Source organism: Aquarana catesbeiana, linkage group LG05 (genome assembly GCF_042186555.1).
Source record: "Aquarana catesbeiana isolate 2022-GZ linkage group LG05, ASM4218655v1, whole genome shotgun sequence".
Classification (NCBI taxonomy): domain Eukaryota; kingdom Metazoa; phylum Chordata; class Amphibia; order Anura; family Ranidae; genus Aquarana; species Aquarana catesbeiana.
This window is the reverse complement of record NC_133328.1, coordinates 625,921,187-625,946,541: the sequence shown is the minus strand read 5'-3', so window position 1 is coordinate 625,946,541 and position 25,355 is coordinate 625,921,187. Positions and strand designations below refer to the sequence as shown.

Here is a 25,355-nt window from a genome sequence, read left to right as displayed (position 1 = left end):
ACTGAAAAGCGCGAAATGAAAAGCACGAATCATCACTCACCAAACTTCTACTAACAAGAAATTAGCAGAAGGAGCCCAAAGGGTGGCGCTAAAGAGCTGAAAAACAATGTAGTACGTCACTATGTTTGTAATTATTGGCCAACAATTGTGTGGCCGTGTGTATGTAAGACAAGTTTGAGCCAACGCCCTTCGGACAAAATTCCACGGTTTTGTTGGCCAACAATACGATCGTGTGTACGGGGCTTTGATATTGGATAGAGTGGAGAGGGATTAGAACACCTGTCAGTTTTTATTGCTGTCTGTGCCCCCGTTAGGGAGATCCCCCTCTCTATTTGTTTAGTTTACCATTATCATTGAAAGTGAAAGTAAAAGAAAATCACAAATTTTGGGTTGTTCCCAGAAAAGTAATTTAGGGGGAAATCTTCCAATGGGCACAGTAGTTCTGGTGACCTGGGGGTCCCCAAGGTATTCCCTTAATTTGCAGGGATTTCATCTCACTTCCTGTTTGGCTATGGGACAGGAAGTGAAGGGAAATCTCCGCAATGGGACACAGATGATGAAAAAAAAAATCAGACAGGGGTTATAACCCTCCCTTACTCTATCCAAAATGAAAAAAAAAAAAGGTTTTGCCTATAGTTCTACTTTAAGCTTTGACAATGAATTCTAAAAGCTGATTGGTTACTATGTGCAGCTACACCAGATTCAGTGTGCTCGGTTTTAGTTATTCTCTCCCCATGGTCTTTGTTTAAGGAGATAATCAGTCAATATGAGCTCTGACCCTTTGCTTCAGCAAACACAATTCAAGTACCTAGGCTTTTAGAAATGTAGGTAATACTGGAAGAAGGGACAGAGTAATCGTTAGAAAATAACTTTTAACATTTTGTATTATTCTTTTTTTTTTTTTTTTTTATTCATTCAACTATTTGTCAAACAGACCCGAACCCTGGAATTAAAATACATCTAAGGCCAAAACTACTTTAAAAAATATATTTTATGGACATGTCTGATTCTGGGTGATATCTTTATTGTCCTCTTTAAAATCTATGGCTGTGTTAATATGTTGTTGTGTTTTTTATACAGGGACTGGAGGGACCCAGAGGACCACCAGGAGCTCTGGGACCAGTGGGCGCCCCTGTAAGTTCTAATTCGTCATTTGTCCAATTGTTGGAGAGGAAATTGAATTATACACCTAAAATACCACACCTGTAACAACCAATTTGTCCTATTTGGTACCTTTTGGTCAGTTATATATAAATATATATATATATATATATATATATATATATATATATATATATATATATATATATATATATATATATATATATATATATACAGTATCTCACAAAAGTGAGTACACCCCTCACATTTATGTAAATATTTTATTAAATCTTTTCACGTGACAATACTGAAGAAATGACACTTTGTTACAATGTAAAGTAGTGAGTGTACAGCTTGTATAACAGTGTAAATTTGCTGTCCCCTCAAAATAACTCAACTCACAGCCATTAATGTCTAAACCGCTAGAAACAAAAGTGAGTACACCCCTAAGTGAAAAAGGTGTGAATGGGGAGCAGGTGTGTTAAATTTGGTGTTATCGCTCCCACTCTCTCATACTGGTCACTGAAAGTTCAACATGGCACCTCATGGCAAAGAACTCTCTGAGGAGCTTAAAAAAGAATTGTTGCTCTACATAAAGATGGCCTAGACTATAAGAAGATTGCCAAGACCCTGAAACTGAGCTGCAGCACAGTGACCAAGACCATACAGCGGTTTAACAGAACTCAGAACAGGACTTGCCATTGTAGACCAAAGAAGTTGAGGTCACGTGCTCAGCCTCATATCCAGAGGTTGTCTTTGGGAAATAGATGTATGAGTGCTGCCAGCATTGCTGCAGAGGTTGAAGGGGTGGAGGGTCAGCCTGTCAGTGCTCAGACCATATGCCGCACACTGCATCAAATTGGTCTGCATGGCTGTCATCCCAGAAGGAAGCCTCTTCTAAAATTGATGCACAAGAAAGACCGCAAACAGTTTGATGAAGACAAGCAGACCACAGGACTTGGTACCTGTGGTCTGATTAGACCAAGATAAATGTATTTGGTTCAGATGGTGTAAAGCGTGTGTGGCGGCAACCAGGTGGGGAGTACAAAGACAAGTGTGTTTTGCCTACAGTCAACCATGGTGGTGGGAGTGTCATGGTCTGGGGCTGCATGAGTGCTGCCGGCACTGGGGAGCTACAGTTCATTGAGGGAACCATGAATGCCAACATGTACTGTGACATACTGAAGCAGAGCATGATCCCCTTCCTTCGGAGACTGGGCCGCAGGGCAGTATTCCAACTTGATAACGACCCCAAACACACCTCCAAGACGACCACTGCCTTGCTAAAGACACTGAGGGTAAAGGTGATGAACTGGTCAAGCATGTCTCCAGACCTAAACCCTTTTGAGCATCTGTGGGGCATCCTCAAACGGAAGGTGGAGGGGCACAAGGTCTCTAACATCCACCAGCTCCGTGATGTCGTCATGGAGCAGTGGAAGAGGATTCCAGTGACAACCTGTGAAGCTCTGGTGAACTCCATGCCCAAGAGGGTTAAGGCAGTGCTGGAAAATAATGGTGGCCACACAAAATATTGACACTTTGGGCCCAATTTGGACATTTTCACTTAGGGGTGTACTCACTTTTGTTGCCAGCTGTTTAGACATTAATGGCTGTGTGTTGAGTTATATTGAGGGGACAGCAAATTTACACTGTTATACAAGCTGTACACTCACTACTTTACATTGTAGCAAAGTGTAATTTCTTCAGTGTTGTCACATGGAAAGATAGAATAAAATATTTACAAAAATGTGAGAGGGGTGTACTCACTTTTGTGAGATACTGTACGTATATTATTGAAAGCAGTTTGTTGCCGAATACCTGTTGACCCTGCTAGAAATCCAGTCCTGTCCTGTGCACTCTGCAGTGTTTTGTTTTCCAGACCAGTTCACCTCTGTAAACTACAGAACACCTTCTTGTCTCCTCATCTCCATAACAAATGGAGGAGTCCCAACACACTACCTGTCCTAGTTTTGACAACACTGCTCCTTCATAGATACAGGACTAGGTGGGACCAGGTGCTGATTAAGAAGCTACAGGCTTGTAAATCAGAAGTCACAATGCTGATAGCCAAGCCCACTGCAACATTTTATTGATCCCACTGCAGTGCAAGCAGGCCCAGCCTACATGAGAGTGGCTACTCTGCTCTGAATTCAGGAGCAGTGCAGCATAATTGCCACCCCATCACAGGAAGCTGCATTAAAAGAGAAGTATGGATTTGGGTGTTTTTCCCCCATCATACTTACCTAGGTGGATACGGCATCGGTCCAATGCTGCATCTGTTCCCTGGTGCCTCTGCACTGAGAACCGAGTGATCGAACATCGCCGATGGCTCGGTTATCACAGCTCCCCGAGCAGAGAGCTGCTGACTGTCAATCAGCAGCTCTCCACTCTGCTCCTCCATGCTCATTGGGGCGCTGATCTGTGGAGGGGGTGGAGTGGCCATCTCAGGCTTTCAGCAGCTCGCATTTTTTTTAATGGGAGGCTATAATTCTGCTTTAAAGTGGTTGTAAATCTTTACATAATCATAGTGAAGTGACTGTCCTCAGGTGATACACAGAGATATAACAAATCCTCTCACATAAGTTATACCTGTCTATCTGCAGCCTTCTCTACATCTGTTCAATGTGCATAATTTATAAAGCTTGTCTGAGAGTTTAGAAAGGGGGTGGAAGGACCAAGTTACACTTTGCAGAGCTCAGTGAGGAGGGAAAGGACACCCCCCCACCCCCTTTTACACAGCACACAGGAACAGAGCTGAGGCTGGCAATCTGCTGGAGGTCCCTACCCTGTCACCATTTTTCTCTTGGTGTCAGGAAACCTTGTCGAAAGTGATTCATGCTGATAGCAGAGGAAGGAAGCAGCAGACAGATATGACACTTAGTACTCTTAATTGAGACAAGTACACACTATAGAGGGATATGCTTTGTTCATATTTTATGTCTGAGGTTTACAACCACTTTAAATATTTAAAGTACAGAGCATACAAATCCAGCAAAGTAGACAGCACACATAAAGCATATATGTAGATGGTAACCTAATCTTAACTACATTGAAGAGGTGTCATCCAGGCAACTTGTCAAGGATGGAATATAATGGTTTTCAGACATGCATGAGGTTTGCGTGGAGTATATATTTGAGAGAGAGGTCAACTGTGAGGGCCAGAGGGGAAAAAAAGAGGAGGGAATCTACAGCACTGTACTATGGATGGGGGGCACTTTGGAAGAGGTAGGTCAAAGACAACACAGGGATTGAACATAGCAATGGTTATGGGAGGAAAATTGAGGACTAGATATAAATGGGGTGAAGGGAAGGAAGAAGAGGAATAAGATTAAGAGAAATTGTGAAAACTGAAGGGTGAATGAGATAAAGGATGGAGAAAAAGAGATACAAGAAGAATGAGTAGAATTCAAAGAGAAAGAGTTAAACGTGAAAGGTGTAGGAGATAAAGGATGGAGGAAAGAGATAGCAGAAGAAGAATGAGTAAGAGTCAAAGCGAAAGAGTGAGAAGTGAAGGGCGGAGAAGGTAAAAGATTGGACAAAGAGGTAGAAGAAGGAGAATGAGGAGAAGACAAAGAGAGTGAAAAGTGAAGGGTGGGGGAGATAAAAGATGGGGGAAAGAGATAAAAAAAGGAGAATGGATATAATTCAAAGAGAAAGAGTGAGAAGTGAAGGGTGGAGGAGATAAAAGATGGGGGAACGAGATAGAAGGAGAATGAGGAGAAGAGAAAGCGTGAAAAGTGAAGGGTGGAAGAGATAAACGATTGTGGGAAAGAGATTAAAAAAAGAAGAAGAATGAGGAGAAGACAAAGAGAAAGAGTGAGAAGTGAAGGGTGGAGGAGATACAAGATGGGGGAAAGAGATAGAAGAAGGAGAATGAGGAGACGATAAAGAGAAAACATGAAAAGTGAAGGATAGAGCTGATACAAGATGGGGGGGGGAAGAGATAGAAGAAGGAAAATGAGGAGACGATAAAGAGAAATTGTGAAAAGTAAAGGATTTTGGAGATATAAGATGGATGAAAGAGATAGAAGAAGAACAATGAGGAGAAGACAATGAGTGAAAAGTGAAAGGTGGAGGAGATAAAAGATGATGGGGGAGATAAAAGAAGAAGAATGAGGAGAAGACAAAGAGAAAGAGTGAAAACTAAAAGGTGGAGATAATGGAGGGTGCCATATATACGTGGCATCTAATTTTTTTAAGATGACATCTATTCCGGAGCTCACAGAAAGGAGTGGGCTGATATTTTACTGTATACACACTTAAAACACTAATGCCGTGTACACACAAGCGGACTTTCCGGCAGACTTGGTCCGGCGGACCGGACTCCGTCGGACAATTCGATCATGTGGGGGCTCCAGCAGACTTTTTTTCCCCAAAAGTCAGACGGACCTAGAAATAAAACATGCTTCAAATCTTTCTGACGGACTCGAGTCCAGTCGAAAAATCCGCTCGTCTGTATGCTAGTCCGACGGACTAAAACTGACGCTAGGGCAGCTATTGGCTACTGGCTATCAACTTTCTTATTTTAGTCCGGTCGTACGTCATCACGTACGAATCCGTCAGACTTTGGTGTGATCGTGTGTGTCCAAGTCCGTTCATTTGAAAGTCCGACAGACCTACGCTGCAAAGTCCGTCGGAAAGACTGTCGGACCTAGTTTGTTGAAAAGTCTGCTCGTGTGTACGCGGCATAAAAATACCAAATTTTGCACATTGCAAATAGTCATCCTTGTGAAGTCAGTTTTCACAAAATAACTTATCTCCAGCAGTATGGTGGCTAAGTGGCTAGTTGGATGACTTGGCAATCCCACCATTCTAGGTTTGGTTTTTGCCAGGGACACTTTGATTTTATCTCCTGCGGTTTCTTACCACCACAATGCTAAAATGTGCCGTTAGGCACATATTGGCTCCCAAGCTAGTCTGTAGTGTAGGACATGTTATTGTGGTAGGGACTCTGAACATACATCCCGTCCAAGCTTTATCAATACATGATATAAAACAATTGGAAAGTGCTTTTTAGTGAAATGTATCCTGTGTCTCTTTGTTTCCATTTGAGGGTTTGCAAGGAGAACGAGGAGAAAGAGGCAGCACAGGAGAGAAGGTAGGTGACAGCATATGACTTGTTACTTTGTAATTTTATTTTTTTGTATAATAATTTAAAGGTATTGTCCAGGATTGCATGCATATTGTGGTGGAATATGCAATTTGGCAATGTACATTAGATTGAGCTTGGTGGACAACCCACTTTTAAACCATGGCCATAAGTATAGAGTTGCACACACTGTAACATTCTCCACTCTTCTGGGAAGGTTTTCCACAAAAGTTTGGACTGTATTAGTGAGAATTTTGGCTAATTCAACTAAAAGAGCATTTATGAGGTCAGGTACTGATGTTGGATGGGAAAACCTGGCTTGCAATTAGCAATCCAATGCATGCCATAGGAGTTTATAGGGTTAAGGTTAGGGTCCCATAGCTGGGACCCACCCTAACCTCGACAGAAGCTGATTGCCCTCTGTGCTCATGCAGAGTTACAAACCACATACTTGCCCATATAGTGTACTGTACTATTTATATAGAACTGTGCTTGTGACTCAGCGTATGCCTCCTTTCTTCCCTCCCCGCCAGCAGTGCACAGGAGGGGGTCCATGATTATGGACAAGAAAACAGCTACAGGCATCACCAAGGGGATCAGTTAATTCAGGCTTTCTGCTTAACAAAATATATATTGGCAGATAGTCTATATTTAGCCCATTAAAAGTAAAGCAACAAGTTGTTGCTTAGCATTTGAAGAGATATATCAGCCAAAGTGGACTTAAAGTATATACTATAGACTATAGGCAAAACTTTAAAAAAAAATTCTGGATAGAGTAGGGAGGGTTATAACCCCTGTTGGTTTATTTTTTTGCCATTTGCGCCCCATTGGGGAGATTTACCTTCACTTCCTGTCCCATAGCCAAAACAGGAAGTGATAGGAAATCACTGCAAATTAAATGAATCCCTTAATTTGGGAATCCCCGCCAGAACTAGTGTTCCCATTGCAAGATTTCCCCTCTATTACTTTTCTGGGGACAACCCAACATTTGTGATTTTCTTTTACTTTCATTTTCAATGAAAATGGTAAACAGGGCAAACAGAGAGGGCGAATCTCCCTAATGGGGCACAGACAGCAATAAAAACTGACAGGTGTTCTCATCCATCTCCACTACATCTAAAACGAAAGAAAAAAAATTGCCATTAGTTAGACTTTAAAGGGGAACTTATTCCAGCTTTAAAAATACATACAGTAGGCTGACCAAGTTTGTAGACAGCTGACCATCACACCTATAGCAACTTTCTGGACATCCCATTCCAAAACCAGGGGCATTAGTATAGAGGTGCCCCCCTTTGTGGCTATAACAGAATTCACTCTTTTAGGGAGACTTTTGTCAAAATTCTGGAGTGTGTCTGTGGAGATGTGTGCCCATTCATTTAAAAGAATATTTATGTCAGCTACTGATGTTGGATGAGAAGATCTGGCTTGCAATCAGTGTTTTAACTCATGCCAAAGGTGTTCAGTAGGGTTGAGGTCAGGGCTGTGCAGATCATTCGAGTTCCTCCACACCAAACTGGCTGTTTGGTGCTCCTTTTCCCGTTTTAATTTCCTTTGGATCTCTTAGTTGGGGAGTCCATTTCCACTCAGAGAGCTTCCACATTGTGCCAAGATTAGGGCATGAAACCCAACCAGTAACTCTTGATTGATGGAATAATAGTTTCAAATCCAGCACTTCACTATATCTACTTTTTCTTGGTCACTGTGCCTCCTGGCAGAGTTGGGAGCTTGAAGCCTTGCAAAAATACATTCTTGCAATAGACTGGAGGATTTCCTGCTCCCAGCTCTAACTGGAGGTAGGGTGACATCATCTGAGCCTCTTGGAAATGTTAGAAGATGGTGCCAACATCAGTATATTTTTCTGGGGGGGATCAAATAAATGCTTTGTTTACAAGCAAAAAAGCAGATCTTCCATTTGCCAAGGAAGATCAACTTTTTTTTTTTAATCTCAAAAAAGAAGATTATCGATAACATAAACATCAAGTGCAAACATTTTTTGTTCAGGTCAGAGAGTACAACATGCATGGCTATCAGGTATATCCAAAGTTCAGTTTCATTACATCATCACAAGGTATTGTCTGAGTGCAATAGATACCATAGTATGTTTAAGTGGGTTTTGGAGTCCCCTTATGTTCCAGGATATAAGAGGAACTTCCGCCATTTAAAGACAGTGGGGGTTATTTACGAAAGGAAACTCTACTTTGCACTACAAGTGCAAACTACAAGTGCGAAGTGCACTTGAAATTGCACTTGAAGTGCACTTGGAAGCGCAGTTGCTGTAAATCTGAGGGGTAGATCTGAAATGAGGGGAAGCTCTGCTGATTTTATTATCCAATCATGTGCAAGCTAAAATGCTGTTTTTTATTTTGCTTGCATGTCCCCTTCGGATAGACAGCGACTGCACTTCCAAGTGCACTTTCAGTGCAATTTCAAGTGTAGTGCAAAGTGGATTTGCCTTTAGTAAATAACCCCCAATGTATATATGAGGTGCAGATTAGCACATCTGCACAGGTGGCAAGCCACCTAGTATTCAAACTATTGGTTTCCCAAAGCATTGATCAATAACAAAGCATGCTGACAGGGTGTGAAGTCAAATATCCAGCAGAATAGTCTCCTACGATGTAACTCCACATGGTGAAAAATATAATAGTCATCTCTGAGAACACAAACATAACTAGGAAGAGCTGAGAAGTGAAGCAGCATGAACAAAAAAATATAAAAGGCATCCTCATGATCCCCATGGTATCTCTGCGTAGCATTATGTCGGACCTTGGCAGTCCTTGCAATGTGCAGCAAGAAAAAAAGGAAAAACAAAAGGTAAAAAATAAAATCAAACTGAACAACAACTAGGGAGGACAACACGTCTCTCCTTCCAAGAGTCCTTCCAAGAGTCCTGCGACCATATGCCAACAGGACCATCAGATTTCAGGTATAAAGCATTTCCAGCATTGTGGCTTATTTGCTTGCTCTCTATGTGAGAAGAGTAAGTAACCCTCCCAGCTAAGAATTCAAGATAATGTTGAGGCCTAAAGCAAGGCAACCAAACCCTTTACACATTGAAAATCAGGATTATCAATCATCTCTCCTTGCCTGATGCAAAGTGTGTTCATTGGTGTCCAACCAGTCAGATGCTGCACTCGCCGACTTAAAGAAGTGCACCTGCCCTTTAGCAGTGATGCGAAGCTTGTCCAGAAGTAACATAGCATAGGTGACCTGTAGCCTTTGAAACTGTTTTTTTAACATCAGCAAACTGGGTTCTTTTGCGCTGTACCTCGGCCGAAAAGTCCAAGGTGAAAGGATATTTTAACCCCGTTGTATTGGATATTACATTTCTCTCCTGCCTGACGAAGGATAATTTTCTTATCTTTGAAATTCAGCAAGTGGACTAGGAGGGTTCGTGGTGGGTGACCCGGGGGAAGGGGTCTCGATGGTACACGGTGAGTCCTTTCAACCGAGTATAAAGGGGTGAAGACCTCCTTATCAAACACCTCCAGAAGCCAGTGCTCTATGAATTCTGTAGGGTCTCTCCCCTCCACCTTCTCAGGGAGCCCTAAAATCCAGACGTTGTTTTGCCGCAGGCGATTCTCAATGTCCTCGGCTCTCATCTCTGTTGCTTTGGCCATCCTCGCTGTAGCTTGGGTGTCCCTAATGAGTGGACCCAACTTGTCTTCCACATACTGTAGCTGATTCTACTTTCAGCTACTGTTGTGCATTCTCTGATCTTTTGCAGATCCTGAGGAATCAGGCCCACATCTTCTTTGATGTCGAGGAGTCTTTGATGGCGCCCTGGGGGAGGGGCGAAACGCGTCGACGCAACATCCTGTCCACGTCTGCCTGATTTGCTACCAGTGACATCACTTCCTGGTGTTGGTGGAACGCACGCCGGAGAGCGGCGAACCGACCAAATATCTGAATGCCTGCTCTGCATACCGGCCCCGTGAGTAGCGCATATATGCGCAGGTGACCCCTGGTATCCTAAGGTTTTATGCTATATGCTTCTCTTTTCTCTTTTGGTGGAACGCGAGCTTTGTGGTTTCTTCCAAGCAATTTTAACATTGTTATACCATCAGCCCTGTTTGATCATAAGGATGAAAAAGCTGGAAGTCCGCCTATTGCTTCTCCCATGAAGGGGTTTTAACCATTAGTTACGTTTCTCTGTTTGCAATTTGGTTATTGCTGACATTTCATGATTCCACTATCCCACCTGGCATTTCCTGAGGGGATCGCTCCATAGTCATTTTTGATTGTGAATTTTTTGAGAGTATATTTGTTTTATTTCTCTTCCTTACACTAGTGTTATGTCAACCGCTATTTCTGTCTTTTTATAGTTCACACCTGTCTAATATGCACACCAATTGATTTCTATTGCAGTGAAGGTTTTCACCCAGGGAGTGCACTTTTGTACGCTCCCGTTGTCATTTTCTGTCAGTGTGCAGCATTATGCACAAGAATTGATCTATCACATTTATTATATTGAAGGTCTTGTGGTTCTGGTAGTGCACTCCTGCGCACTCTCACACAAAATTGGGTGTGTTGCGCGGGGTGCATGTCCAGTTCTTTGACACCTTTATATTCACTATTTGCGACACCTTTATATTCACTATTTGTGTTTTTTAGTCTATTCTGATGTGGTATATCTTATTTATACATAGTTGCTAGCGCAGTTCACCTGGTTATATAACACATCTTCTTTCAGGCCACCAAAATGTTCCTTCAGGGTTTTTACCCAGTCTGTACATTTATGTACTGGTCAGGGTTTTTCAGCTAGAGTGGGTTGCTCTCCCCCATCATCCCCCTCCTCTGAATCAGTGAGTAATTAGTATGTATCAGCCATGGGGCCTTGTGCAGGCTAAAAATCCTCAGGCTCAGAATAGATAATGACCGGGGTGCGCCCCAAGTCCTCATCCGTTACCTGCCCAGTGGTGCTTCTGTACATAATAGAGCATTTTCTTGGGGGGGGATCTTTCGCTTTAGGAGTCTTAGGTGTCCTTCTGTTTTTTCGGCACCACAAGGTCTGCCCTGGGGAAGGGCTGCTGCGGCACCATGTTGGGAGTCAGAGTGTGCTCCATCCTCCTTGCTCTTACGGGTCACCATGGATGACACTTCAAGACTCGAGAGTTGCCAATGGGCTGGGTATAGGCACAGAGGAGGGTAGAAACAGCGTGTCTTTGGGCTGGGAGCAGGATCAAAACAGGATCGGGGGGGGGGGGTTGGGCTCTGTGAGATGCGACTGCTCTTGGCCACGCCCCCCAAGGAAGATCAGTTTTAAAGTGGTTCTAAAGACAGAAAGTTTTCTATGTAGTAAGGTAAAAAACGTTCTGCATGCAGCTCCCCCACAGCCCCCCTAAATAAATACCTGAGCCTAATCTTGATCCAGCGATGTGCATGAGGCTCTCTTGGCTCACTCGCTCCTCACTTGCCCAGATACTGCAGCAGGAGCCAGGAGTCCCACTGGAGCCAGGAGCGCTGGCAGGGGACCCAAGGAGAGGAAGGTCGGGGCTGCTCTGTGCAAAACCACTGCACAGAGCAGGTAAGTATAACATGTTTGCTATTTTAATAAAAAAAACAACAAAGCTGTACAATCACTTTAAGCAATGTTGGGATTTTGGTGCATTTCGATACCTTAAATCAGTGGTCATCAACCCTGTCCCTCAGGGCCCACTAACAGGCCAGGTTTGCTAGATAACTGAAATACATCACAGGTGATACCATTTGCTGCTCAGTGATTGCAGTATTCTAGTCTGCATCTCCCCAAGGTAATACATAAAACCTGGCCTGTTATCGGGCCCTGAGGACAGGGTTGATGACCACTGCCTTAAAGGAGGAAAGGGCTACCATTTTAACTTAAGATGTTAAAACAGTTTAGTTAGCTTTTTTTTGTGTTTACTAGCAGGAGAGTGTGTTACGGAATTTTTGTATTCGATTATATACAGTGGCATCAGTTAGTGTGACAGTCTGTGGGAAATGGTGAACAATGACATAAGTCACTATGACAGCTGGTGACAGATAAGTGATAGTCGGTGTAGGATTATATACAGTGACCTTACTCAATGTCATAAGTTGCGACAGATTATATACTGTGACAGTTTGCCGGAATTTCTTCTATACAGCGACATCAGTCACTATGACAGTTGGTGACAGGTTATATACAGTGACATTAGCTAACATGATAGCCGGTGACAGATTATATACAGTGATATTAGTTGGTATGATGGTGAATGGAAGAATCCGCATATTACCATTGTAAGGGCCGTGTCACACAAGCAGTCCTACTAGATTTGCAAAAGCTGCATACTAAATACTCACCTACTTGTGTCGATCACCTGATGGCCGGTTGAGGGAAGTGTCAAAAAGAGTGTCTTGAAGGAGGAGCCCCTCCATAAAAGCAACAGCATGACCAGAGGCATAACTAGTACCTTCAGGGCCCTGGTGCAAGAAACCATGAAGGACCCCCTGACCTCTGGCCTGGGCCGTTCGCTCCAAGCTCAGAGCCCTTCCCACTGATCCCACGACCCTTTACGGTCCTGCAGTGGATCCCTTTCACATGTTGTGCAGTCCTGCAGTCTTGGGTCCCGCCATGGTGGCGGAAGGCTAGGACCTAGTCGCAAGTACGACCTTTGCAACCCTGGTAGTTCCACCAGTGTTGTCAGTGTAGACTGTGAATGGTGTCAGTCAGTAGAGAAGTGGATGTGGTCAGTAGAGCAGTGGACGTGATCAGTAGGGCAGTGGACATGGTCAGTAGAGCAGTTGACATAGTCAGTGGGGCAGTGGACATGGTCAGTAGATCAGTGGACGTGGTCAGTAGACCAGTGAATGTGGTCAGTAGGGCAGTGAACGTGGTCAGTAGGGCAGTGGACCTGGTCAGTAATGCAGCAGATGGTGTCAGTGGAGCAGTGAATGTGGTCAGTAGGGCAGTGGACGTGGTCAGTAGGGCAGTGGACGTGGTCAGTAGGGCAGTAGATGTGGTCAGTAGAGCAGTGGATGTGGTCAGTAGGGCAGTGGGCATGGTCAGTAGAGCAGTGGATGTGGTCAGTAGAGCATTGGACGTGGTCAGTAGAGCATTGGACGTGGTCAGTAGAGCATTGGACGTGGTCAGTAGGGCAGTGGACGTGATTAGTAGGGCAGTGGAAGGTGTCAGTAGGGCAGTGGAAGGTGTCAGTAGGGCAGTGGACATGGTCAGTAGGGCAGTGGGCAGGGTCAGTAGCGCAATGGATGGGGTCAGTAATTTTACATTTTTGTTATTATTTTTTTTTACAATTTTTGATGGGAGGGAGGCAGTGGAGGGCAGTATGGGGGGACAGCATGACGGGAGGGGGGCAGTGGAGGGCAGTATGGGGGGACAGCATGACGGGAGGGGGGCAGTGGAGGGCAGTATGTGGGGACAGAATGATGGGAGGGGGGGGCAGTGGAGGGCAGTATGAGGGGACAGCATGATGGGAAGGGGGGCAGTGGAGGGCAGTATGGGGGGACAGCATGATGGGAAGGGAGGCAGTGGAGGGCAGTATGGGGGGACAGCATTATGGGAAGGGAGGCAGTGGAGGGCAGTATGGGGGGACAGCATGACGGGAGGGGGCAGTGGAGGGCAGTATGTGGGGACAGAATGATGGGAGGGGGGGCAGTGGAGGGCAGTATGGGGGGACAGCATGATGGGAAGGGGGGCAGTGGAGGGCAGTATGGGGGGACAGCATGATGGGAAGGGGGGGCAGGGGAGGGCAGTATGGGGGGACAGCATGATGGGAGGGGGGCAGTGGAGAGAAGTATGTGGGGACAGCATAATGGGAGGTGGAGCAGTGGAGGGCAGTATGTGGGGACAGCATGACCGAAGGGGGGCAGTATAGGAGGGAGCAGAGTGACAGTCAGCAGCACACCTGGAACACTATACTTGCTCTGCTGTGACAGAGAGTTTGTTGCTTACCAGGAGCAGCCTCGGGGCAGGGAGCATTTCTCCTACTGTTCTGGCGGCAGAAACAGCCTTGAGGCAAGAAGCGGAGCTGGGAGGTGGAGCTGGCAGTCCTAGGTATGGATGACTGCTTGTCTCTACACTGTGGATGCAGCTAGTACCAGGCTGTATAGGAGGGCCGGTGGAACAGCATAAAGGAGAACCAATCCTTCTCCTGCAGCCACTGAAAGCCATGCAGGAGTCAGGAGGAGAATAGAGGGGATTGGTTCTCCTATATGCTGCCCTGCCGGCCCTCCTATCCAACCTGGTACTAGCTGCATCCACAGTGTAAAGGCAAGCAGTAATCCGTACCTAGGACCGCCAGCTCCAGCTCCCAGTTGGGGATTTGGCAGTCTTCTGATGCTGTCATCAGCTCCTCTAACAGCAGCAGAGTGGCTTCTGGTTGGCCGTTCAGCCTTTAAAACCACCACCCTGTCCTTATAGATGTCTCTTCCCAGCTGCCATTCCTAATGAATGTCCTGGAATCAGGTCCAAGCCTCTTCGTTATGAGATCCACGCAATGGCTTGGGGATGTGCATAAATTCCCATACCATGTCATCCTCTCACTGTGAATAAGAATCCTATATGATGTCCATTATATCCAGGGGGACATAAGGGTCGTCCAACCCTCACTCGAGTGTTGTCCTCCGCTACTCCTCTCGCTGAAACCTTGGAAATCTTGGCAGGTCTCTTGGCTTGCCTTTCCCGGGGAGGACACAGGCCTTGAGTGACTTCATTACCCACTGCCTGTATTCAGCACTGCTGGTCTGGGTCATGGATGGTTGGTTCTGGAACTTCCACCTCACACAGATAGGGGTCTGATGGGATCCATAGCCCTCTCAGCTGACTCTGGCACCTCTAGCACTTCTGTCAGTACTTCCAACTCTTCCTGGGAGTACCCCCACTCCCATTCCTCTTCAAAACTGCGGTGAGATGTCCATTCCTCACATTCAACATCTAAGGGCCCAAATTCCATTTGCAGTCTGGGTGACCCTCAGTCTATGGCCACACCACTGCCGCTCCCCACTGTCTCACCTAAAGATGAGTCATCTTCCTGGCTCCTTCCAGGTGGGGTTGACAGGATGCATGGGCACAGCTGGTCTTCCAGAGACATCTTCTGGTTCCTGCTGGGTAGTAATAACAGGTACCAGCTCCCCAACTGGGCTGCCGGCCGAGGCAGACCTCCAGCTTTCTTCCCCGATGTCACTTAGCTTCACAGGGGAGTAATTATCCTCAGACTCAACCCCGCCTTTGGCTGTCACTTCTTGGCCCATTCCAGCCTTCGGGGACTTCCACAGCTGTTCTATGCAGAAACCTGACCGCAGGTCTACGCTGCAGATGAGCGGCTTCTGCTTGCTCGGAATCAGCTCCAATCGCACACTGGTGTCCACCAGTGTCACTTCCTGCACTTCAGGCAACTAAGTCAACGCTGGGTACACAGGTGCACCGTCCGCCATCTTGCTCCTCTCACTTTCTCTGTCTCTCTCTCTCCGCAAGCAAGACACACTGGATCTCCTCCGGGGCGTGGCTCCACCCCCAAGCTTCCAGACTGGCTGGCACCAACATTTCTGAAAAGCAGGCCTGTTCTCGCGTGCTCGTAGTGGCTATATGCACACTGATACTTGCAGAGCTTGTCAGGACATGCCGCTCAGCACCGACTGAATCCAAGCAACTAAAGGCAGATAGTAGCAAGTATTCACTGTGGTTTCCATGAGAAACAGTAAAGTCTGTAAAACACGCTACAGGGCCAGAGTGGTCTTTAGCTGCAGCTGTGGTTGGACAACTGATAGACCCCCTCCTGCAGAAACCCACTGGCTTCCCCCGATCACCATGGGCAACAGCAGACGTTTCCGTGCACATTTTACTGTTTCTAGCAGGACATTTAGGCACACAATCACTTTCCCCAGCTCCACGCAGACTGCTGGGCATTTTGTCATCCATGGGTTCAATCGCCCATCTTGGTAGCCACGGGTGACAGCACATAACACAGTTCCGTGGTTGCCATGGGTGACAGCACATAACAGTTCTCACTGAATAGCAGGTTTTTTAGCACAAGTATCCATCCCAGCCACGGTTGGGGCAACTGGGTATGTGGTGTAGTGCTGTGCTGGCTCGGCAGCAACTACCGGTGGTTGCTATGGACAACGGCACTTGACTCTCACAACACAGTCACAGTTTGGCAGCTCTTCCTAACCTTCACCCACTAGTTCTAGAACATTCTCATACCTTACAGACCAGGGGGAGGCACCAGAGAGCTGCCAGGATGAGTCACCCAGACCTGGACGTTAGTAAACCCTGACCCAGATTCCATAGCTCAGGCATAGCTAAAAAAGCTATAATTTTCCTACTCTACATCTAGCACACACTAGAGAGTGCTACACTGAGATCAGACAGAACAGTGCAGATCATGTGCTGACAAGAATCTGTTGATAGAAGGAGAGAGCAGGGCGGTGAGCTCATCACTATGCTGCTTCTCCTTTTACTGTCCAGTCACAGACTGGGGAAGAGTCTGAGATGACCTGGGCTCACAGGAAGCAGGTTAAATGATGCTGGCCATTAGACTAAGGGCATCTTGTGCAGAGAAGAAGTACTGCAGGGGAGAGCTCTAAATTAAAAGTGAATATTGTCCTTTTACTTTTAATGGGCTATTCATTTTTATCTTGTGATTGATGGCTGGAGTAGATGAGAGTTTGATTTCATGCATCTAGAATACGAATCCCACAGACAACGATATAAAACATATCTGAGCAATTGCTCTGATCAGATGTGATTTTCCAAAGCCTGGGATCGACCTGCCCAGTGATTGTGATGATCGGTTTTGTGGCATGCCAAGATGTGCGCTCCCGCAGACCTAATTACACCGCAGCAAGATCGTCCTCAGCAATAAATGTCCCTGAGTCTGCGGGGAGACGATTAGTTGAGAAATACATCAGTAAAATACGATTAGCCTTCCTTCGCCTCGCCATACGTTTTCTGATATTGCACTGAAGCATTTTAATTTCTCATTAAACAGTAACAGCAGAGAAGGGCTAAAGTGTGCCGATTCTCCTCTGCTATAATAGAATGAAGGATTTATTATTATAGCAGAGACGGGTATAAATATAGCTCTGTAATGTGGGGCCCCACTGCGCGCTTGTACACCTGGGAAATAATACTTTGTAAATAGAATTACCAGCGGTGGGTACATTAAAGCGATTGGATACAGGGTTATTGTCTGATGGAGTTATTAGGGGAAATGATGATTAGGATGAACAAGACAAGCCAGAAACGCGCCATGGATTTTGTTTTCTTAAGAACTCGTTTACACTTATGGCAAAACGAGGTGATTGAGCCGCAATTTTGATGCTACCCTCCCCCTCTAACTTCCCCTTCCCGAAACACCAAAATTAAGGCCCCATTCACATGTACTCATGGCTTGAACGCATGTATGTCCATGCTTTTTTCGTGCGAAACACATGGGGCAGCCCATTAATCTGAATGGATTTCCCTACACATGGCAAACGCGCCAAATATAGCTTTCGCACATTTTTGGCCATTGAGCTTCGTCCACTTTTTCTTACTGCTGGGAAATAATACTTTGAAAATAGAATTACCAGTGGTGGGTGGATTGAAGCAATTGGATACAGTGTTTTTGTCTGGCGGACTCATTAGGGAAAGTGATGGATTAAGATGAACTAGACAAGCCAGAAACGCACAATGGATTTTGCTTTCTTAAAGTGATTGTAAGGGTTAGTTTTCTTTTTTTTTTTTTAAATAACAAACATATCATACTTACCTCCACTGTGCAGCTCGTTTTGCACAGAGTGGCCCTGAACCTCATCTTCTGGGGTCCCCCGGCGGCTCTCGTGGCTCCTCCCCACATCAGATAACCCCCTAGAAGAAGCACTCTCCCAAGGGGGTTACCTTGCGGACGTGCTCCCAAGTCCAGCATTCGACGTCCATAGCCACCGAATGTATGTCTCTGCCCCACCCCCCCAGCACCTGCGTCATTGGATTTGATTGACAGCAGCCGGAGCCAATGGCTGCGCTGCTACCAATCTATCCAATCAAGAGCCGAAAACCCTGGGCAGAGAGACAGCTTATCCTCACCGGGTCAAGTTGCAGGGCTCAGGCATGGGGGGGGGGGGGGGGCTGGGGGGCCGGTCACTACCAGGTGTTTTTTCACCTTAATGCATAGGTTGCATTAAGATGAAAAAACACGAAGGTTTACAACCCCTTTAAGACCTCGTTTACACTAATGGTAAAAAATTGCTGATTTTGCTGCAATTTTTATGCCACCCTCCCACACACTTCCCCTTCCGGAACACTAGCCTTAAGGCCACGTTCACATATGCGCATGGGACGAATGTGCATTTTTCCATCCTTTTTTTGCCTGAAGCACATAGGGCAGCCTATTTACCTGAATGGACTGCTCTACATGGAACAAACGTGCCAAAAGGAAGCTCCTGCACCTTTTCATACATTGAGTTTCATGTGTTTTCTTACTGCAAGTTTTGGCACTTCTGTTGCTCATTTGGCCACGCGTGAAAATGCGCTTTTGCCGGGAGCGTTTACGGTGCCATTAACGAATAATGGCATCGCAAGCGTAAAAAATGTTCTTTGCGCATTCTGGTTACTGCATTTCTGCTTGCGTGCTGATGTGAATGCAGCCTAAAAGTGTAGGTTCACCTTTTAAGAAAAAAATTAAAAAGGTGCACTTACCTCCCTGGGTGATCACACAGCCATTGTCTTGATCCGGAGATTTGGAATCCCCGCTCTTCTTCCTCTTCTTTTTGTAGGGCTTCCGGGACAGATGAGAGCTTTTTCAGTTGGTCAAACAGCCACGTGCTGGTGCCGATCAATCAAAATCGCTTCAATCTGTCCTGGAAGCCCTACAGAAAGAAGAGGAAGAAGAGTGGGGATTTCAAATTCCCAGAGAGCTACACTGGCTGCATGCTCATCACCCTCATAGGTAAGTATAAAGGGGGAGAAGGGCGAGGGGAGGTGGAGGGGGGCGAGGGTGTGGGGTGTTAGTTCACCTTTTTATTTTTTTTTTATGTGAACTAACATGGTGGCTAAAACGATTGTTACACATGCCGAAAAATTATACACCATGTCGCATTCAGTAAGCAGTACTGCCGGCAAACTCGACTTGAAATTCAAACTCAAACTTGAAGTGAATGGCCAAAACTGTTTTTTTGATAGCAACGCAAGTGTAACGGAGCCTTAATTCCTGCAAATGACAGATCAAGTTGAGACAGGTTCATATCCTTGTACTGTGGGAACTTATGTGTCACCACAATGCATGGCCTCCACAATTAAGCCCTGAAAAGGACGAAACGCATCGGGGGAGTTCTCTACAGGTGGAGAACAGGAGCTGAAGCCATCTTTCACCCATTTCATTCATTCACATTTATGCAACAGGGATCCGGTGTCTGTGTCCAGACGACCGCCATTTTGTTGAAGAGCATGACGCCTCTGTTAATAGTTGTGGTGCAACAATGCTATTCATATTTAATGGCACCTTATTACACATTGCCTCGCATGTGCATTTTAGCACAGCACAGTGCACACTAATGCGCTTCCATACCTTTTGATGCATATACGCACTTTCTTTGTGCAATTTATTATACTAGGGAGTCCATTTAAATGAACGAGCTGTCCCAACACAATGAACGTCAGTGAACGTAAAGTTCCACTGATTCCCAACGATTGTTGATTTGTTTGTGAAGGGGGGGGGGGGGGGGGGCTATGACATCTTACCATTGCACATAATGCAATTTCAGTGCAATACAATTTCATCCTATACGGAACCTTCTACTGCTAATAACACTAATAACACTTGCACTTGGTTTCAGTGAACAACTCTTAAAGGCAAATTGCACCTAAATTTATATTTTTAACCATCTCAGCACCAGCATGTTTCTTTATTTCCAGAAAAATTGTTGCAAAAAAAAAACAAAAAAAAAACTCACTTTGTTTTTTTTTCACAAGTTTTATAAATGTTGTAAAATAACAAGGTTACATAGTTAATCTGGTTGAAAAAAGTCCATCCAGTTCAACCAACTTAAAAAAAAGGGGGACATTTTGGCTGTCATACTGCCATAGTATGTGTCATACTGTCCTGCCATTTTTATGTATCACGTTTTATACTAGAAAGTAAGGGTAAACATTTTTTATTTGTTATTTTTAGTCTTTTTTTTTAATTTTTGGTCTTTATAGGGTTCAAAATAAAAACCCCAGTGGTTATTAAATACCACCAAAAATAATCTGTTTTTAAAAAAAATGGATAAAACATTGATTGGGGTACAGTGTTGCATGACAGAGAAATTGCCAGTCAAACTATCACAGCACTGAAAAATGTCCGGGACAAGAAGGGGGTATAATATGCTGGTATTAGGTGGTTAAGTAAAAAGACAAACAAATTAAAGCCTTATGCCGCGTACACACGGTCGGACTTTTCGTCTACAAAAGTCCGACAGCCTGTCCGACAGACTTCCGGCGGACTTTCGGCGGACTTGCGGCAGACTTTCTAACGAACGGACTTGCCTACACACGACCACACAAAAGTCCGACGGATTCGTACGTGATGACGTACACCGGACTAAAATAAGGAAGTTCATAGCCAGTAGCCAATAGCTGCCCTAGCATGGGTTTTTGTCCGTCGGACTAGCACACAGACGAGCGGATTTCGGGGTCCGGCGTAGTTACGACGTAAAGATTTGAAGCATGTTTCAAATCTAAAGTCCGTCGGATTTGAGGCTGAAAAAGTCTGCTGAAAGTCCGGAGAAGCCCACACACGATCGGATTACCAGCCAGCTTTAGTCCGTCGGCGTCCGTTGGACTTTTGTAGACGAAAAGTCCGACCGTGTGTACGCGGCATAACTCTGCTAAGAGGCCTCTACTTCCATTGGTAGAGCAAGGGTCCTTCTCTGCATCATGCTGGCAGGGGACAAACTTTTTAGTGCTGTGGCTTTTCTACTGCTGTGGCTGCTTTCTAAAGAAAGGAAATTGTAAGATTACAAAGCAAATGCTTTTTACATAAAAAAATAATTCCGTTCCTTTTTGGAGAGTGCACTGTGCCAGCAAATAAGGGGGATTCCTCATCGCTGACCACCTCCAGCCTGCAATACTTCCAGGCAGTGGCGTTGCTAGGGGGCGGCTTTTGGGGCTATAGCCCCGAATCTGGGGCCCATAGCCCAGAGTTTCTGCAGGGGTCCCCAAGGGGAGAGGGGCTCTCTGGGGACCCTGATGTAAGTGGGGGGCTCTCTGGGGACCCTGATTTAAGGGAGAGGCTCTCTGGGGACCCTGATTTAAGGGGGAGGCTCTCTGGGGACCCTGATTTAAGGGGGAGGCTCTCTGGGGACCCTGATTTAAGGGGGAGGCTCTCTGGGGACCCTGATGCAAGGGGAGGATCTCTGGGGACTCTGATGTAAGGGGGGCTCTGGGGACCCTGATGTAAGCGGGAGGATCTCTGGGGATATACACACACACACGTATATTATTATTATTATTGCTTCAAGGGCTGACCGTACCCCAAAACAATCAGGTCACCATCAACCTTTGTACTTTAGTACTGAAAGTCCATTTCCTAGTGAACTTTCATGGGTGACTGAGATAAACCATATCTATTTTTTTTTTGACAGTCAAACAGTTAAATATTATTTACGTTATAAAATAATATCTTGCAAATGCAAAATATGATTTTACAAAATGTGTAAATCACCACTGCCCTCTGGTGGCCACTGTGGAAACTGTAGTTGTATTTCACATTGCATAAGCGTAATAACATGTTGAAATGTACAGTTCTACTGGTTCCTCCAAATATGACAGGCTGAGTTTATTTGGTGCTTTAAAACTCAACTGATTCTACAATTTATTGTTGGGCAGTGGAGGAGATGGAGAAGTGATGCAAACAATGCACCAGGGGTGGCCCATCCATTAAGGCCGCACGGGCGCCACCTCCCCCATCCATGCATTCGGCCCCTTGCAGGATGTATGAATTCCAATGACGTGGGTGTTTTTTTGAAGCACATGATTAGAGCCAGAGTCTCTAACAGGCTTCAAAATAGGGTGGGCTAGGTACGCAGTGCACTGCGAACTGAGCCCACCCTGTTGTGTGATAATAACGAATGAATATTCGCTATTTTCAGACTAAGCCTGAGTCTGAGACCCGATTCCCGATTGGCCGAAAGGAGAAGTGTCCCAATTGGCTGCAGAGGAGGGGGAGGGAGGAGACAGAAGCTGCTGAGGAGGGCAAAGGGGAAGCCATCCATGATGCCTGCCATATAAGGGGTAAGTGCTGACCGACCAGACCGGTGTTGGTTATGTGAGTGCACTGTTTGCCACCCCCCCCCAAAAAAAATGACTACCAGCCATCACTGCAATGCACCCACAACCACCCCCCCCCAGCCCCCCCCCCCAGTCGGTGGCGCGGGTATCGCTTCCCTCCGGGGGTGGCGGCTTCCCCTGCATCTCCTTCTTGTCATCACGGCGGCTGTGCGTCTCCTCCCTCCTCCTCCCTCCTACTCCTAGGCCTATAGGATGCCTTCTCCTTTCGGCCAATCAGGAAACGGGTCCTGATTGGCCGGGAGGAGAATCAGTGTGACAATAATGAATATTCATTCGCTATTGTCACACAACTTGGTGGGATATGGGCGCAGTGCTCTGGGCCCGAGCCCACCCTTTTTTGAAGCCTATTAGAGCCTCTTTCTCTAATCATGTGCTTCAAAAAAAATAAAAAACTATTGCAGTCCATGCGTCCGGCACCCTGCATGTAGATTAGGGGGCCGGACGCATGAATGTGGGGGGGGGGCGCCCCTGCGCCCTGCATTATGGGCCGCCACTGGTCCTGTGGATATAATCCTTTGCCAAGGGATAACCACTATTTAATAATTAAAGCATTTCCACCCATGAAAAGCACTTATTTTCCTCTGACTCCTCCCCCTTCCTCTCCCTCAATTTTTTTTTTTAAATCTACATTTTTTTTTAATCTCTCGAATTTTTACATACACCATACTTGCCTAGGTAAAGATGGTGTATGTTGTGCGTTATCTGTTCATATATCGTACATTTACAGACAAGCCACAGATCTATAGTACCTGGAAGAGACCCCTGGCATGTCTGTGCATGAACTAAATCACACTAACCCCCCCGTGCATGTGCAGAGACGGACTTAATCTGTTAGGTCCCATAGACTGGCAGAGACCTGCAGCATGTCTGTGCATGCCCAGGGGTTTAGTGTGATTTCACACAGTGTGCCTGCGCATGCACAGAATATCAATCCATGTTGGCGGTGCAGGAGCAAAGCCCCAAGGAGAGAACCTTGGGCTGGAAAAGGACAAGGCTGGACTCCACTCCACAACTACAAAGGAAAAAAAATAAAATATTTAGCTTGAAAGAGTTTCTCTTTAATATACAGAGCAAGGAGAAAAGCATAAGCCTACCCCAAACATTTTACAGTGGGGGGGAAGTAAAAATCCTGTCAGGTTTTTATTTATGTCTGTGATCAAATTGGAAGGATTTTTGCTCCCTTCCTGTCTACACTTTCATTCTGTTCAAAAACTATGGCCAGGTTTCCCACTGCCCGTTCTTCCGATCTTCACCTTATTGAAAATCTGTGGCTAGCTATCCCATTGCCTGTTTCTTTGATCTTCACTTGATTCAAGGACTGTGACCACCTGTCCCACCGCACGTATTTCTGATTTCCACTTTATTCAAGATCTATGACTGCCTGTCCCACTGCCCACTCCTCTGATCTTCACTTTGTTCAAGATCTATGACTGCTTGTCCTACTGCCCCTTCCTCCGATCCTCACTTTTTCCAAGAACTTTGATGGCAAGTCCTGCTGCCCATCCATCAATCTTCAATTTGCTCAAGATTTATGAGCACCTGTCCCGCTGCCCGCTCCACTGATCTTCACTTTAAGATTTATGACTGCTTTTCCTGCTGCCCGTTCCTCCAATCTTCACTTTGTTGAACATCTATAGTTGATTGTCCCATATCCTGTTCCTAAGATCTTCACTTTGTTCAAGATCTATGGCTGCCTTTCCTACTGCCATTCCTCCAGCCTTCACTTTGTTCAAGATCTATGATCGCTTGTCCTGCTGCCCGTCCCTCCAATCTTCACTTTGTTCAACATCTATAGTTGATTGTCTCATATACCGTTCCTAGGATTTTCACATTGTTTAAGATCAATGGCTGCCTTTTCTACTGCCTATGCCTCCAGCCTTCACTTTGTCCAAGATCTTTGATTGCATGTCCTGCTGCCCGTTCATCAATCTTCAATTTGACTGCCTTTCCTACTGCCATTCCTTGAACCTTCACTTTATACAAGATCTATGATCACTTGTCCTGCTGCTCATTCCTCCAATCTTTTTTTTTTGTTCAACATCTATAGACGACTTTCCCATATATGCCATTCCGAGGATCTTCACTTTGTTCAAGATCTACGGCATTACTGGCATTCCTCCAACCTTCACTTTGCCCAAGAGCTATGATCGCTTGTCCTGTTGCCCGTCCTTTGATCTTTAATTTGTTCAAAATCTATGGTCATTTGTCCCTCTGCCAGTGCTTTCAATCTTCATTTTGTTCAAGATCTACGGCTGCCTGTCCTATTGTCCATTCCTCCAAACTTCTTGATTGGTTGTTTCTAAACCCATAAACAGAATTGGCTCTATTGGTTGATTGTATCTAAACCCAAGAAAAAAAAATGTTTCTATTGGTTCCATAGGATGATTGTATCAAAGCCCAAGAACAAAAATGTTTCTATTGGTTGGCTGTATCTAAACCCAAAAACAAGAATATTTCTATTGGTTGGTTGTATCTACACCCAAGAACAAAAATGCTTCTATTGGTTATATTGGTTTGTTGTATCTAACCCCAAGAACAAAAATGTTTCTATTAGTTTATTGGTTGGTTGTATTTAACCTCAGGAACAAAAACATTTTTCATCGTTGCAATTGTTGGTTGTTTCTAAACCCATGAACAAAAATGTTTCTGTTGGTTTGAGTGGTTGGTTGAATACAAACCCAAGAACAAAAATATTTCTATTGGTTCTATTGGTTGGTTGCATCTAAACCCATGAACAAAAACGTTTCTGTTAGTTTATTGGTTGGTTGTAGCTAAACCCGGGAACAAAAAAATGTTTTCTTCGTTCCAATTGTTGGTTGAATACAAACACAAGAAAAAAAATGTTTCTTTTGGTTGGTTGGATCTAAACCCAGAAACAATTTCTTTTTTTATTAGTTC

At 45.2% G+C, this 25,355-nt stretch overlaps 1 protein-coding gene across 1 annotated transcript in view; it reads left to right on the top strand.

Annotated features, from left to right (window-relative positions):
* Positions 1-25,355, top strand: part of COL22A1 (collagen type XXII alpha 1 chain) — a 424,543-nt gene that overhangs the window by 140,550 nt on the left and 258,638 nt on the right. The window contains exons 15-16 of the mRNA XM_073632290.1: positions 1,081-1,134; positions 6,155-6,199. Of these exons, the coding sequence (XP_073488391.1) occupies positions 1,081-1,134; positions 6,155-6,199 (99 nt within the window). The remainder of the gene's footprint in view (positions 1-1,080; positions 1,135-6,154; positions 6,200-25,355) is intronic.